This window comes from Nomascus leucogenys, chromosome 8 (genome assembly GCF_006542625.1).
Source record: "Nomascus leucogenys isolate Asia chromosome 8, Asia_NLE_v1, whole genome shotgun sequence".
Taxonomy (NCBI): domain Eukaryota; kingdom Metazoa; phylum Chordata; class Mammalia; order Primates; family Hylobatidae; genus Nomascus; species Nomascus leucogenys.
In genome coordinates this window covers 81054612-81070426 of record NC_044388.1, presented here as the reverse complement: position 1 = coordinate 81070426, position 15815 = coordinate 81054612, and the positions used below count along the sequence as shown (strand labels likewise).

Here is a 15815-nt window from a genome sequence, read left to right as displayed (position 1 = left end):
GGTGCAGTGGCTCACGCCTGTAATCCCAGCACTTTGGGAGGCGGAGCCGGGTGGATCACCTGAAGTCAGGAATTCAAGACCAGCCTGACCAACATGGTGAAACCCCGTCTCTACTAAACATACAAAAAATTAGCCAGGTGAGGTGGAGGCAGAAGTTGCAGTGAGCCGACATCACAGCATTGCACTCCAGCCTGGACAACAAGAGCAAAACTCCGTCTCAAAAAATAAAAAAAATAAAAAATAAAAAACTCTCTTTCATCATGCAACCTGAATAGATTATCTCAGAACACCTCTAACATAACACTGGACATTTAAAATTGAGTAATTAACATCTTACCGGCAGGGCGTAGTAACTCACGCCTGTAATCCCAGCACTTTGGGAGGCCAAGGTGGGCGGATCACCTGAGGTCAGAAGTTTGAAACCAGCCTGGCCAACACGGCGAAACCCTGTCTCTACCAAAAATATAAAAATTAGCCAGGCGTGGTGATACGTGCCTGCAATCCCAGCTACTCCGGAGGCTGAGGCAGGAGAATCGCTTGGACCCGGGAGGCAGAGGTTGCAATGAGCTGAGAATGCGCCACTGCACTCCAGCCTGGGCGACAGAGCAAGGCTCCATCTCAAAAAAAAAGAAAGAAAAAAAATTACCAAATAAAGCCACTTTTTATGACCCCAATTTAAGATTAGTTTCTTAGCAAATACTTCCCAGAATAGGATTAATGAATAAATAAACATGAATAATTTTCCTAATGCATACTAGTGTTTAAAAGAAAAAAATTTAAAAGGGCCAGGTGCAGTGGCTCACGCCTGTAATCCCAACACCTTGGGAGGCCAAGGGGGGACAGATCACTTGAGGTCAGGAGTTTGAGACCAGCCTGGCCAACATGGTGAAACTTCATCTCTACTAAAAACGCAAAAAACTTAGCCGGGCATGTGGCTCACGCCTGTAATCCCAGCTACTGGGGAGGATAAGACAGGAGAATCGCTTGAACCCCAGAGGTGGAGGTTACAATGAGCCAAGATAGAGTAACTGCACTCTAGACTGGGCTACAGAGCAAGACTGTCTCAAAAAAAAAAAAAAAAAAAAAGGGTCAGGTGCGGTGGCTCACGCCTATAATCACAGCACCTTTGAAGGCTAAGGGGGCAGTCACTTGGGCTCAGGTGTTGGAGACCAGGCTGGGCAACATGGTGAACCCTGTCTCTATTAAAAATACAAAAATTAACTGGGGGTGGAGGCAGGCGCCTGTAATCCCAGCTACTTGAGAGGCTGAGGCAGGAGAATCACTTTAACCCAGGAGGCAGACGTTGCAGTGAGCTGAGATGGCACCATTGCACTCCAGCCTGGGCGACAGAAGGAGACTCCATCTCAAAGAAACAAAAAAAATTAGGCAGGCCTGATGTTGCCTGCCTGTAGTCCCAGCTACTTGGAAGGCTGAGGCAAAAGAATCAGTTGAACCCGAGAAGTGGAGGTCAGAGTGAGCCGAGACTGGCCACTGCACTCCAGTCTGGGCGACAGAGTCCGTCTCAAAAAAAAAAAAAAAAAAAAAAGACCATTCATTAAGCAAACTTTTTCCTAAGTAAATTCAACTATAAAGGAGGACCTAGCCTAAAACTTCCAAATTTTTCCATCACTGGCCTAGATCAGTTTGTGAATAAATTCCTATCAGAGTAAGTGTATTTAGGACCAAGCACTGAGTAGCAGAGATATCTGTCGTTAATACCAGCAGAATACTACACTAACTTCATACTGAAAAATGTAACGCAACACTTAAATCTCCTCACTATGTCCCTTAACATCAACAGGGCACTTGGGTATAAATGAGTGATTATAAGAAGCACTTTTAATTAACTATCATAGTCAAATCAATCTGCAAGTAAGACAAATTGGATATAGTTTACTTACTTGCATATTGCCTGTGAAAAAGGGTTTGCCAATCTAGTCAATAACATGTATATAATGCTTAATTTTGCACCAGGTACTGTGCTTAGCACTTGACTTATCTCACTTCACTTAAAATAATAACATAACCAAATTGAGGAGGGAGTATTTAACATTAAAAATTTTATTCAAATGGGTCTTTGTTTTTTTGAGACAGAGTCTCGCTCTGTCGCCCAGGCTTGAATGCAGTGGTATGATCTTGGCTCACTGCAACCTCTGCCTCCCAGGTTCAAGCAATTCTCCCTGCCTCAGCCTCCCGAGTAGCTGGCATTACAGGCACCCACTACCACGCCTGGCTAATTTTTGCATTTTTTTTTTTTTTTTTCAGTAGAGACAGGGTTTCACCATGTTGGCCAGCCTGGTCTCGAACTCCTGATCTCAGGTGATCTGTCCACCTCGGCCTCCCAAAGTGCTGGAATTACAGGCATGAGCCACTGCGCCCAGCCTCAAGTGGATCCTGATCATTAAAAGCCATTCTGAGATTCAAGCACTCTTCCTTGTGCTTTGAAGAAAAGGCAGGTTTTTGTTTTCTTGTTGAGCCAAGGTCTTACTCTGTCACCCAGGCTGGAGTGCAGTAGCACCATCATAAGTGATCCTCCCACCTCAGCCGCCCAAGTACCTGGGACTACAAATGGAAGCCATCATGCCCAGCTACTTTTTAAACTTTTTGTAAAGACAAGGTCCTCACTATGTCACCCAGGCTGCTCTTAATTCCTGGGCTCAAGCAATCTCTTGCCTCAGCCTCCCAGAGTGTTGAGATTACAGACATGAGCCACTATGCCCAGCAAAGGCAGCTTTTTAAAGTCTATTGTTAAATTCAGGTATTTTACTACTTCAGACTATTAGTTCTCCATCTACCTTGGATTTTCATATTTCATTCCAAGGACACACTTAAATTAACAGAAGGGAGAAGGGAGAGGAGATGATGATGAAGCAGCAGGGAAGGAGGATGAGGGGAAGCAGAGGAAGGTGAAAGGGGAGAGGAGGAGGAGGAGTAGGAGGAAGAGGAGGAGGAGGAAGAGGAGGAGGAAGAGGAGGAGGAGGAGGAAGAGGAAGAGGAAGAGGAGGAGGAGGCAGCGGTGGCAGCAGAGGTGGTGGTGGCGGCAGTGGTGGTGGTGGTGGCAGTGGCAGCCTAATAGCTAAGAGGTACCTGGAAAAGGTTAGCATTAAAGAGTTCTCATGGAACAACATCCAATTGTACCTGAATCAAGTACAATACTTCTTCCTATTCTTCATTACCTACTTTTTATTTTTTATTTATTTATTTATTTATTTATTTATTTATTTTTTAGGAAGGAGTCTCGCTTTGTTGCCCAGGCTGGAGGGCAGTGGCGTGATCTGGGCTCACTGCAACCTCTGCCTTCTGAGTTCAAGCGATTCTCCTGCCTTAGCCTCCCGAGAAGCTAGGATTACAGGCGCACGCCACCATGCCCAGCTAATTTTTGTATTTTCTTAGTAGAGGCGGGGTTTCACAATGTTGGCCAGGCTGGTCTCAAACTCCTGAACTCAAGTGATCCACCCACCTCGGCCTCCCAAAGTGCTGGGATTACAGGCGTGAGCCACCGCACCTGGCCATCACCTACTGTTTAAACACAGGGTCCAAAATCCTAAAGTTTCCTACAAAGGAAAATATTAAATCATATGCTCTCCCTTAATTTCCTTAATTCTAAACAAGGCAAACAAGAGTTCCACAAAAACTTACCTGTACCACTTGTTTCTGTGGTTGCGTTGACTGTGCTGCTGAAATCTGCGGTTTTTCCCGAGCACCTCGACAATGGTCACTGCTCACTGAAGTCATCATATACAGTATATACAAAATAATGTATGTACAAAATAGAAAATCTGCAAGAAAGGAAGGATGGTAAGCAAAACAATTATAGTAAAAGACAAGCATGTACTTCAGAGAAAACAAGGACATTTACAATAAAAGATAAAAGCTCTCTGGAATACAAATTCTCAAGAAGTAGCCCTTGAGGATTTTACATTTTGCTGGTATGTTAAACCAATTCGACTACTGCAATCTAAGTGTATGGTTTACGAGCTTAGCAATTCTAAACCAAAATCTCAAGTACCACCAATTTTAACCAGCAACCATTTTATCACTACATGTAGTCACTGTACATGAAGTGCTATCTGCCTCTTACTACTTGCAGTTGGTATTTGAACCCCAAAACAACATTGCATCCAGCCAAGATTTTACCTGCCAATAACCCAATTTAAAATGTGTCAAGAAACAAGCTATGCCTAAAAGCAAAAGTCACCTGTAAATAATAAATCTTAAAGAAACAATTGTGTGGCCGGGCGCGGTGGCTCACGCTTGTAATCCCAGCAATGCATGAGGCTGAGGCAGGCGGATCATGAGGTCAGGAGATCGAGACCATCCTGGCTAACACAATGAAACCCCGTCTCTCCTAAAAATACAAAAAAGTTAGCCAGGCCTGGTGGCGGGCATCTGTAGTCCCAGCTACTCAGGAGGCTGAGGCAGGAGAATGGCGTGAACCTGGGAGGCAGACGTTGCAGTCAGCCGAGATCGCGCCACTGCACTCTGGCCTTGGCGACAGAGCGAGACTCCATCTCAAAAAAAAAAAAAATTGTGCATATAATTTTCTTTGATTTGTTGCACAAATATTTATTGACTAGCCACTAAGTGTCAAGCACATAATTATGTCATCAAAAGATGATTCTAAGCTGGGCACGGTGGCATGCACCTGCAATCCCAGCTATTTTGAGGCTAAGATGGGAAGACTGCTTGAGCCCAAGAGTTTGAGACCAGCCTAGACAACATTGTTAGAACAACTCCACCTCAATTTAAAAAAAAAAAAAAATTATAACAATAAGATTCCTACTTCCTACCCTTTAGGGATAGCGATTACAATTTTTTTTTTTTTTTTGGACAGAAGAGCCGGGAATTTTCCGATAAAGACCAGAAAACCTGCTAGACAAATTCTAAAAGAGCTGTAACACTATAATTGTTTTTTTGTTTAATTTTAAAAACACAGAAAGCATCGGTGAGGATGTACAAAAACTAGAACCCTTGTGCACTACTGATGGGAATTTAAAGTGGTACAACCATCATTAAAAGAATGGTGGTTCCTTAAAAAACAAATCAAAAACTCAATTACCATATGATCCAGCAATTCCAATTCTGGGTAGGCACCAAAAACAAATCTCAAAGCAGAGTCTCAAAACAGATGCTTGTACTTCCATGTTAAAAGTGCCACTATTGGCCGGGCATGGTCGCTCACGCCTGTAATCCCAGCACTTTGGGAGGCCAAGGCGGGAGGATCACAAGGTCAGGAGATCAAGACCATCCTGGTTAACACGGTAAAACCCCGTCTCTACTAAAAATACAAAAAATTAGCCAGGCGTAGTGGCAGGCGACTGTAGTCCCAGCTACTCAGGAGGCTGAGGCAGGAGAATGGCGTGAACCCGGGAAGTGGAGCTTGCAGTGAGCCAAGATCGTGCCACTGCACTCCAGCCTGGGCGACAGAGCAAGACTCCATCTCAAAATAAATAAATAAATAAATACATACATACATACATACATAAAAATTAAAAAGCGCCATTATTCATAATAGCCAAAAAGTAGAAGATACCCAAGTGTCTATCAACAGATGAATGGATAAGCAAAATGTGACATATATATACAATGGAAAATTATTCAGCCTTAAGAAGGGAAGATATTCTAACACATGCTACCACATGGATGCACCTCAAAGACATTATGCTAAGTGAAATAAGCCAGTCAAAAAAAGGACAAGGCTGGGGTGCAGTGGCTCACACCTGTAATCCCAGCACTTTGGGAGGAGGAGGCAGAAGTAGACTGATTACAAGGTCAGGAGTTCAAGACCAGCCTGGCCAACATGGTGAAACCCCGTCTCTACTAAAAATACAAAAATTAGCCAGGCATGGTGGCGCACACCTGTAATCCCAGCAACTCAGGAAGCTGAAGCAGGAGAATTGCTTGAACCCAGGAGGCAGAGGTTGCAGTGAGCCAAGGTAGTGCCACTGCACTCCAGCCTGGGCGACAGAGCAAGACTCCATCTCAAAATAAATAAATAAAAATAAAAAAGCGCCATTATTCATAATAGCCAAAAAGTGGAAGATACCCAAGTGTCCATCAACAGATGAATGGATAAGCAAAATGTGACATATATATACAATGGAAAATTATTCAGCCTTAAGAAGGGAAGATATTCTAACACATGCTACCACATGGATGCACCTCAAAGACATTATGGTAAGTGAAATAAGCCAGTCAAAAAAAGGACAAGGCTGGGGTGCAGTGGCTCACACCTGTAATCCCAGCACTTTGGGAGGAGGAGGCAGAGGTAGACTGATTACAAGGTCAGGAGTTCAAGACCAGCCTGGCCAACATGGTGAAACCCCGTCTCTACTAAAAATACAAAAATTAGCCAGGCATGGTGGCGCACACCTGTAATCCCAGCAACTCAGGAAGCTGAAGCAGGAGAATTGCTTGAACCCAGGAGGCAGAGGTTGCAGTGAGCCAAGGTAGTGCCACTGCACTCCAGCCTGGGCGACAGAGCAAAACTCTCGGGGCAAGGGGTAAAAAAAAACGGACAAATACTATATGACTCTACTTATACAAGTTACTTAGAAAAGTCAAATTCATAGAAACAAGCAGAATGGTAGTTACCAGAGGCTGGGGGTAGGGGAACAACGGGGAGTTACTGTATCACAGGTATGGAGTTTCTGTTTGGGAGGATAAAAAGGTTTGGATGATGGATGGCAGTGGTGGTTGCACGACAATGTAAATGTACTTAATGTCAGAGAACTGTATATGTAACAATGGTTACAATAAACTTTATGTTATGTACATTTTACTACACACACACACACACACACACGCACACACACGCACAGAAAAACATGTAGCAATGCCTTAAAAGTTAAATTTCCAAAATGGAATTCTCCACAGAGGAAATATACCTATCAATCAGAAACAAACTGTTTATGCAAACAATTCCACTCTTACGAAGCTCCTAGAACAAACAAAAACAAATGTGCAGCCGGTCGCAGTGGCTCATATCTGTAATACTAACACTTTGGGAGGCCAAGGCAGGCAGATCACGAGGTCAGGAGTTTGAGACTAGCCTGACCAACGTGGTGAAACCCCGTCTCTACTAAAAATACAAAAATTAGCCAGGCATGGTGGCAGACGCCTGTAATCCCAGCTACTAGGGAGGCTGAGGCAGGATTAATTGCCTGAACCTGGGAGGCGGAGGTTGCAGTGAGCCCACTGCACTCCAGCTTGGGTGACAGAGGGAGACTCCATTATTAAAAAAAAAAAAAAAAAAAACGCTAAGAGATAAACACACACATTAGTCTAGGCCTATACAGGGTCAGGATCATCAATATTACTGTCTTCCATCTCCACATCTGTCCCACTGGAAGGTCTTCAGTGCCATAACACACATAGAGCTATCATCTCCAATGACAACAATGCAGAGCCAATGATTTTTTTTTTTTTTTTTGAAACAGAGTCTCACTCCATCACCCAGGCTGGAGTTCAATGAATAGTGCGATCTCGGCTCACTGCAACCTCCGCCTTCTGGGTTCAAGCAATCCTCCTGTCTCAGCCTCCCGAATAGCTGGGACCAGAGGCACGCGCCACCAAGCCCGGCTAATTTTTGGTATTTTTAGTAGAGATGGGGTTTGGCCATGTTGGTCAGGGTGGTCTCAAATTCGTGGCCTCAGGTGACCCACCAGCCTTGGCCTCCCAAATTGCTGAGATTACAGGAGTGTGCCACCGAGCCGGCCCAGAGCCAATGATTTTAACAATACATGGAACTCTGTTTTTTTGTTTTTTTGTTTTTTTTTTTTTTGAGACAGAGTCTTGCTCAGTCGCACCAAGCTGGAGTGCAGTGGCTTGACCTCTGCTCACAGCAAGCTCCGCCTCCTGGGTTCACGCCATTCTCCTGCCTCAGCCTCCCGAGTAGCTGGGACTACAGGCACCTGCCACCAAGCCCAGCTAATTTTTTTTGTATTTTTTTAGTAGAGACGGGGTTTCACCGTGTTAGCCAGGATGGTCGCGATCTCCTGACCTTGTGATCCACCTGCCTCAGCCTCCCAAAGTGCTGGGATTACAGGCATGAACCACCACACCCGGCCAGAATTCTGTTTTCTAGAATAGTCAGTTTTAGACACCGAAAAGCAAGCATTCCCATGATGTGGAAAGATATTCCACTATTTGTATATCTTATACATTTCAGATTAATAAAATGACATTATAACATTTCTACATATTTTTGATCTGTGTATCATAAAATAAAATAGAGGAGACTAACCATAATTCATCATACTAATTCAGGTACCAAAGAAAATTGTGTCCCTGAAACCTATTTTAGCCAGAAAAGGTCTGACAAGCATTTTTCTGTGTTAGCTGCACTAATACTAACTTATTTTTTCAACAGCTTCATTAACTGGCTTGCTAAAGGCCACAGACATATTATTGTACTGCCTTTTACATTATAGTAACAACCAATTAACTAGAATTTCTCACAGGCTCAATACACTGGTTTAAAACTTTTTACTGCATTTGAATCTGCCTCTCCAGTCAGTATGAATATACATTTTGCATCCTTTTTCAGTTTAACAACTTTATAATTTTGTTGGTTTGCGTTTATCATTTTGGTTGTACTATAGAGAACAAGGTTAATTGTTTTGCCATGATTCCATTTATTTTTAAAGCATTCTCTCAGATATGAATAAATGCATACGAACACTGTTTTAAAACTGTGATGCATTTAAACAAATGTAAGGCATATCTGTATTTGAGAAAGAATCAATTTGATTTTTTTTTTTTTTGAGACGGAGGCTCGCTCCATCACCCAGGCTGGAGTGCAGTGGTGCCATCTCAGCTCACTGCAACCTCCATCTCCCGGGTTCAGGCGATTCTCCTGTCTCAGCCTCCCAAGCAGCTGGGACTACAGACACCTGCCACCATGCCCAACTAATATTTGTATTTTTAGTAGAGATGGGGTCTCAACTTGTTGGTCAGGCTGGTTTCGAACTCTGAACCTCAGGTGATCCACCCGCCTCAACCTCCCAAAGTGCTGCGATTACAGACATGAGCCACCGCGCCCGGCCCCATTTGATTATTTTTAAAATCACCTTCAGGCCAGGCACGGTGGCTCACACCTGTAATCCCAACACTTTGGGAAGCCAAGGCAGACAGATCACCTGATGACAGGAGTTCAAGACCAGCCTGGCCAACATGGTGAAACCCTACCTGTACTAAAAATTCAAAAATTGGCTGGGCAAGGTGGCGCACCTCTGTAATCCCAACTACTTAGGAGGCTGAGGCAGGAGAATCGCTTGAAGCCAGGAGGAGGAGGTTGCAGTGAGCTGAGATTGCACCACTGCACTCCAACCTTGGCAAGAGCGAGACACCATCTAAAAAAATAAAAATGAAAAAATCACCTTCAGCACTAATACTCTGCAATTCCATCTTAAGTATCTAAAGTGAAGCATCCAAGCTGGGCAAGGTGGCATGCACCTGTAGTCCCAGCTATTCAGGAGGCTGAGGCAGGAAGATCACTTAACCCACAGTTCAAGTCCAGGCTAGGCAACACAGCGAGACCCTTTTTTTTTTTTTTTTTAAAGACACAGTCTCGCTCTGTTGCCCAGGCTGGAGTGCAGTGGCACGATCTCAGCCCAGCAACTTCTGCCTCCCAGGTTCAAGTGATTCTCCCGCCTGAGCCTCCCAAGTAGCTGGGACTATAGGTGTGCGCCACCGCGCCCAGCCGATTTTTTTGTATTTTTAGTAGAGATGGGGTTTCACCATGTTGGCCAGGCTGGTCTTGAACTCCTGACTTCAAGTGATCCACCAGCCTCAGCCTCCAAAGTGCTGGGATTACAGGTGTGAGCCATCATGCCCAGCCACCTATCTCGTTAAATAAATACATTTTAAGAAAAGAATAAAACAGAATTAAGCATCTAATCAAAAGCTAACTGGTTGAGTGGTGTTCCTACCATAAAACCTTTTTAAGAAGTGAGTAGTTTACTCATAGATTTCCAGTTCTGTTGATTGGATGATCTGATCTTTTTCTCACTGTTTATTCTCAGTGACTCCATTTATGAAAATAATCGGGCGCAGTGGCTCACGCCTGTAATCCCAGCACTGTGGGAGGCCGAGGCGGGCGGATCACGAGGTCAGGAGATGGTGACCATCCTGGCTAATACAGTGAAACCCTGTCTGTACCAAAAATACAAAAAATTGGCTGGGCATGGTGGCACATGCCTGTAGTCCCAGCTACTCGGGAGGCTGAGGCAGAAGAATCACTGGAACCCAGGAGGCGGAGGTTGCAGTGAGCTGAGATCACGCCACTCCACTCCAGGGAAACAGAGCAAGACTCTGTCTCAAAAAAAAAAAAAAAAAAAAAAAAAAGAAAATAATCTAGGTGAAATAACAAAATGAGACTTTCTCCGTACAGGAGTGCCATCTGGTGATAAAAATCTGCACGTACAGAAGGAATATACTTAACCCATATTCAATGTACATTAATTTTTTGATTTACAGAAAAATGACTTAATCTTTATGGCCTCACTATTATAACCAAACATTTGGATATAATGTACATGAATCTTCACTTGTCGAGGAAGAAAACCATAACTCTTTGTTATAATGCAAACTATTAAAATTTTACTGGTCCATGTTCGCCGTATCAACATTAAGACTATATCTCCTTCCAATCATCAATTCTTAATATTCCATAATGAATATGTAATTAGCCTATAAATAATGACCCCGGTTGCATGGCTAAACCAGAATAGTTGCTTTGTGAAACATAAAAACTACATGGCTTACTTTATTGTTTGGAAAAAGTTTTTCTCTTAATTAAGGTTTACTGCTCTGGGTTATATATTCATAAATTGTTACTACAAAGACTTCTAGCTTAAAAATAGCAAATACAGGCCGGGTGCAGTGGCTCACGCCTGTAATCCCAGCACTTTGGAGGCCAAGGCAGGCGGATCATGAGGTCAGGAGATCGAGGCCATCCTGGCTAATAAGGTGAAACCCCATCTCTACTAAAAATACAAAAAATTAGCCGGGCATGGTGGCACGCGCCTGTAGTCCCAGCTACCCAGGAGGCTGAGGCAGGAGAATCGCTTGAACCTGGGAGGCGGAGTTTGCAGGGAGCTGAGATGGCGCCACTACACTCCAGTCTGGATGACAGAGCAAGACTCCGTCTCAAAAAAAAAATAAAAATAAAAATAGCAAATACAAGGGTAGGCGCAGTGGCACAAGCCTGTAATCCCAGCATTTTGGGAGGCCGAGCCGGCTGGATCACCTGAGGTCAGGAGTTCAAGACCAGCCTGACAATCTCTACTAAAAATACAAAATTAGGCAGGTGTGGGGGCACATGCCCCTAATCCCAGCTACTCAGGAGATTGAGGCAGGAGAATCACTTGAACCCGGGAGGCGGAGGGTGCGGTGAGCCGAAATTGCCCCATTGCACTCCAGCCTGGGAAACAACAGCAAAACTCCGTCTCAAAAAAAAAAAAAGAAATAGCAAATACATTCTTTGAAAAATAAAAATAATTATAAGGGCCTCAGGACATCCAAGAATGCATGCTTAAATAAATTCAGATTAACTTGTCTTCTGTCAATTGTGCCTCTCCACACTATCACTGAAATGTTATAATAGCTAATTCCCTATTCATAAAAAGTCTTAATATTAAAGATGTCCAACAAAAAAATTTCCAGAGATGAAACAGTTTTCGCAGAACAATCACAGGGGATGGGGAATGTGACTGAAATCTGGAAAAACAGGGGTCAGGAAATAACTTTAACAGGATGCATGATTCAACAGACAAATTTTCCCTTATTAATTTTACATAAAACTTCTGATGGCCGGGTGCGGTGGCTCACGCTTGTAATCCCAGCACTTTGGGAGGCCGAGGCGGGCGGATCACGAGGTCAGGAGATCGAGACCACGGTGAAACCCCGTCTCTACTAAAAAATACAAAAAAATTAGCCGGGCGTGGTGGCAGGCGCCTGTAGTCCCAGCTACTCGGAGAGGCTGAGGCAGGAGAATGGCGTGAACCCGGGAGGCGGAGCTTGCAGTGAGCCGAGATTGCGCCACTGCACTCCAGCCTGGGCGACAGAGTGAGACTCCGTCTCAAAAAAAAAAAAAAAAAAAAAAAAAAAAAACTTCTGATAAGGTCAGGTGCAACGCCTGTCATCTCAGCACTTTGGGAGGCTGAGGCGGGTGGATCGCTTGAGGTCAGGAGTTCCAGACCAGCCTGGCAAACATGGCAAAACTCTGTCTCTACTAAAACTACAAAAATTAGCTGGGTGTGGTGGCGTGAGCCTGTAATCCCAGCTACTTGGGAGGCTAAGGCAGGAGAATCACTTGAACCTGAGAGGCGGAGGTTGCAGTGAACCGAGATCATGCCACTACACTCGTTTGGGCGACAGAGCAAGACTCTGTCTCCCAAAAAAAAAAAAAAAAAAAAACACTAAATTTCTGATAATTGTGAATCCATTAAATCAAGGTAAAAACATAAGTTACCAAAATATTCTTCAAGACCCTTAAAAATTGTTACCACCACTGAACTGTAAAAATGACTAAGACATGGAAACTAAACCGTAAATATCAACACCTTCAACTAACATACTGTTATGAGGAAATTCTATGTCCTCCTTTTCTGGGAAACGGAGCGGTGTGTAGTAAACAGGAATGCTTCTACAAGTACCCAGTTGCCAGACCATAGGAATTCAGTGTACGCTTGTGTTCCATCATCTATCACTTTCCACTCCCAAGAGTTCTACTACACTGGAACAGGTTCCAAGAGAATTCTCAGAATAGAAACAGACAAGAGCAAAAGATTCTAAAAATAATTCAGTAGAAACTCAAACATACATATCTCAAGTTCTTGAGGGGCTGGAAGCACCAGGTTTACTTCAATCTATCCAACCAAATTTTGAAACCCGTATTTATCTCACCTCAAAGTGAATTAAAGATGTGACAGATTTTAACACAGGTAAAGAACCGCTGCTACATTTTTAACTTCTTCAGAAACAAAATCAGCAAAATATAAAGTTTCCTATTAACTATTAAAATGAAAAAATTGTCTAAATGTAATGAGGAAAGAAAGTCTCTGGCCGAATAAACCAACCTGATTAAACTACAAAGATATTCTCTATAGAAGAAATAGTTTTGGAAAAAAGTTTTAACTGCCTAAAAAGTTTTGTTTCCGTTTTTGTTTTGTTTTTCATAGACATAAGGTCTTCCCATATTTGCCTAGGCTGGTCTCAAACTCCTGGGCTCAGGTGATCCTCCCACCTTGGCCTCCCAAAGTACTAGGATTACAGGCCTGAGCTACCATGCCCCGCTTAACTGCTGTTTTTTTCAAGGACCGTTCGAAGATAAGATACCTCAGTGAAACAGCCGCATTTTCAAGTGATCTCAGTTTAGACTTAACTGAAAATGGCTGACTTAACAACCACCAACATTTCTGTTAAAGCTTACATAAGCACAAATTCATCTAACTTTAAGGCATACAAAAAACACGGTCGGGTAAAAACTTTTCTAAAAACCCTAAACGAAAAGCAAGGACACACTTTATCATTCTGAAAAGTTACAGAACACTTGCTGACAACATACTGAGAAGAGGGAAGATTTCAACAGCCATTTAATAAAATTTTGAACAGTTAATTAAATCCCAAACTACATACATACACTGCATGTATTCAAGACAGCATCACAAAGCGTTGATTGGAAGATACTTCTAAAACCAGGATGTTGACACACTTGTGCAAAAGTATCTCAGCAACTACATCAAATAAATTTACGTTTCAGGAACAGAAAAATTAATGTTTTTTTCAAATCAAATATAATTCAGATGACATGAATTACATAATGGGCTAAGGGTTCAACTACTAAAAACAGGATACACAATTTATGTTGAAGAAGCAAGTCTTCATCAAGAATGTCCAGAGATGCTGTTCACTGGGTCATGAGACCAGTGGTGCCAGGGTCTATCTTAGACTGGCAAGGACGGGTCTCAGGTCCTTCATCTATATATGTCCACTCATTCCCAAAATCTAAAAGCAATGGTAATAGCAATATTAGCAGAAAGCACATACAATTCACTATGTGCCAGACACCATTCTAAGCACTTTATAGGTACAGTATTAAGTCACTAATCTTTCCAACACTCTAGAGTACACATTACTTTACTCCCATTTTACAGAGAGGAAAGTAAGATACACAGAGAATCACAGCTAGTAAGTGGTGAAGGCAGTATTCAAACCCAGGACATTTGGCTCTACAGTGTGTGCACTTAACTATTATGCTACGTTGTAAGGCTAACTCTCCAGTCACAGATAACTAATAGTTCCCAATTGAGCTTCCTCTTCTATACAACAGCATAACTATTGTTGGCATCACCTGCAAAGCTTGTGCCTGATGACAAAGATCTGGTCTAGACCAGATCTCACCTAGCTTCTCAGCCTTTCAGATACCCATATGTTCTATATTGGTATATTTCTGTGACCATTACTATTATTTTTGTTTAATTTCTAATCTGTGTTCCTGCATTTTCTACTAAGAAAATAGTCAATATTCTCAACCTTTTCTGCAGAGGAAATTCATTTATTCATACCTGCAGAAGACAAAATTAGCTCAGATTAAGAATCTGGGGCCGGACGTGGTGGCTCACGCTTGTAATCCCAGCACTTTGGGAGGCCGAGGCGGGCGGATCACGAGGTCAGGAGATCGAGACCACGGTGAAACACCGTCTCTACTAAAAATACAAAAAATTAGCCAGGCGTGGTGGCGGGCGCCTATAGTCCCAGCTACTTAGAGAGGCTGAGGCAGGAGAATGGCGTGAACCCGGGAGGCGGAGCTTGCAGTGAGCCAAGATTGCGCCACTGCACTCCAGCCTGAGCGACAGAGCGAGACTCCATCTCAAAAAAAAAAAAAAAAAAAAAAAGAATCTGAGGCCAAGGCCAGGTACGGTGGCTCACACCTGTAATCCCAGCACTTTGGGAGGCTGAAGCAGGAGGATTACTTGAGGTCAGGAGTTTAAGATGAGCCTGGCCAACATGGTGAAACCCTACCCTACTAAAAATACAAAAATATGCCGGGTGTGGTGGCACATGCCTGTAATCCCAGCTAATCGGGAGGCTGAGGCAGGAAAATCCACTTGAATTTATTTATTAAAAAATAAACAAAAGAATCTGGCCTGGCGTAGTGGCTCATGCCTGTAACCCCAACACTCTGGGAGGCCAAGAAGGGGAGGCTCGCCTGAGCCAGGAGTTCAAAACCAGCCTGGGCAACACAGTGAGACCCCATTTCTATTATTTAAAAAAGAAAAAAATAGGCCAGGCACGGTGGCTCACGCCTGTAATCCCAGCACTCTGGGAGGCCAAGGCGGGCGGATCATGAGGTCAAGAGATCGAGACCATCCTGGCTAACATTGTGAAACCCCGTCTCTACTAAAAATACAAAAAAAAAAAATTAGCCGGGCGTGGTGGCGGGTACCTGTAGCCCCAGCTACTCGGGAGACTGAGGCAGGACAATGACGTGAACCTGGGAGGCAAGAGCTTGCAGTGAGCCGAGATTGCACCACTGCACTCCAGGCTGGGCGACAGAGCGAGATTCCGTCTCAAAAAAAAAAAAAAAAAGAATCTCAACTAAATTAGGAGGCCCAGAACAGCCACCAAGACAAAGTCTACACCCGTAATCAAGGAGAGAATAAGGTATCTAGGGTGCCAAGAAACTCAACTATGAGATCCAATTCCATGCAGCTCAACTGCTTGTACCCTGCATGCCAGGAGCTGAACAAGCTGATACTTTTATTCTCTGCAGCTGTTAAGGGCAGGGTCAGGCCTCTAGCAGCTGATGG

At 43.5% G+C, this 15815-nt stretch overlaps 1 protein-coding gene and 1 non-coding gene across 7 annotated transcripts in view; both read right to left on the bottom strand.

The window, feature by feature from the left end:
* Nucleotides 1–15815, bottom strand: part of UBAP2 (ubiquitin associated protein 2) — a 128313-nt gene that overhangs the window by 93701 nt on the left and 18797 nt on the right. For all 6 annotated transcript variants that reach the window (XM_030817571.1, XM_030817569.1, XM_030817570.1 and 3 more), the window contains exon 2: nucleotides 3640–3779. In XM_030817571.1, the coding sequence (XP_030673431.1) occupies nucleotides 3640–3738 (99 nt within the window). In that variant the 5' untranslated portion in view covers nucleotides 3739–3779. The remainder of the gene's footprint in view (nucleotides 1–3639; nucleotides 3780–15815) is intronic.
* Nucleotides 4842–4903, bottom strand: LOC115836480. The gene has a single exon (XR_004031558.1). It is a non-coding gene; the product is annotated as a U7 small nuclear RNA (small nuclear RNA).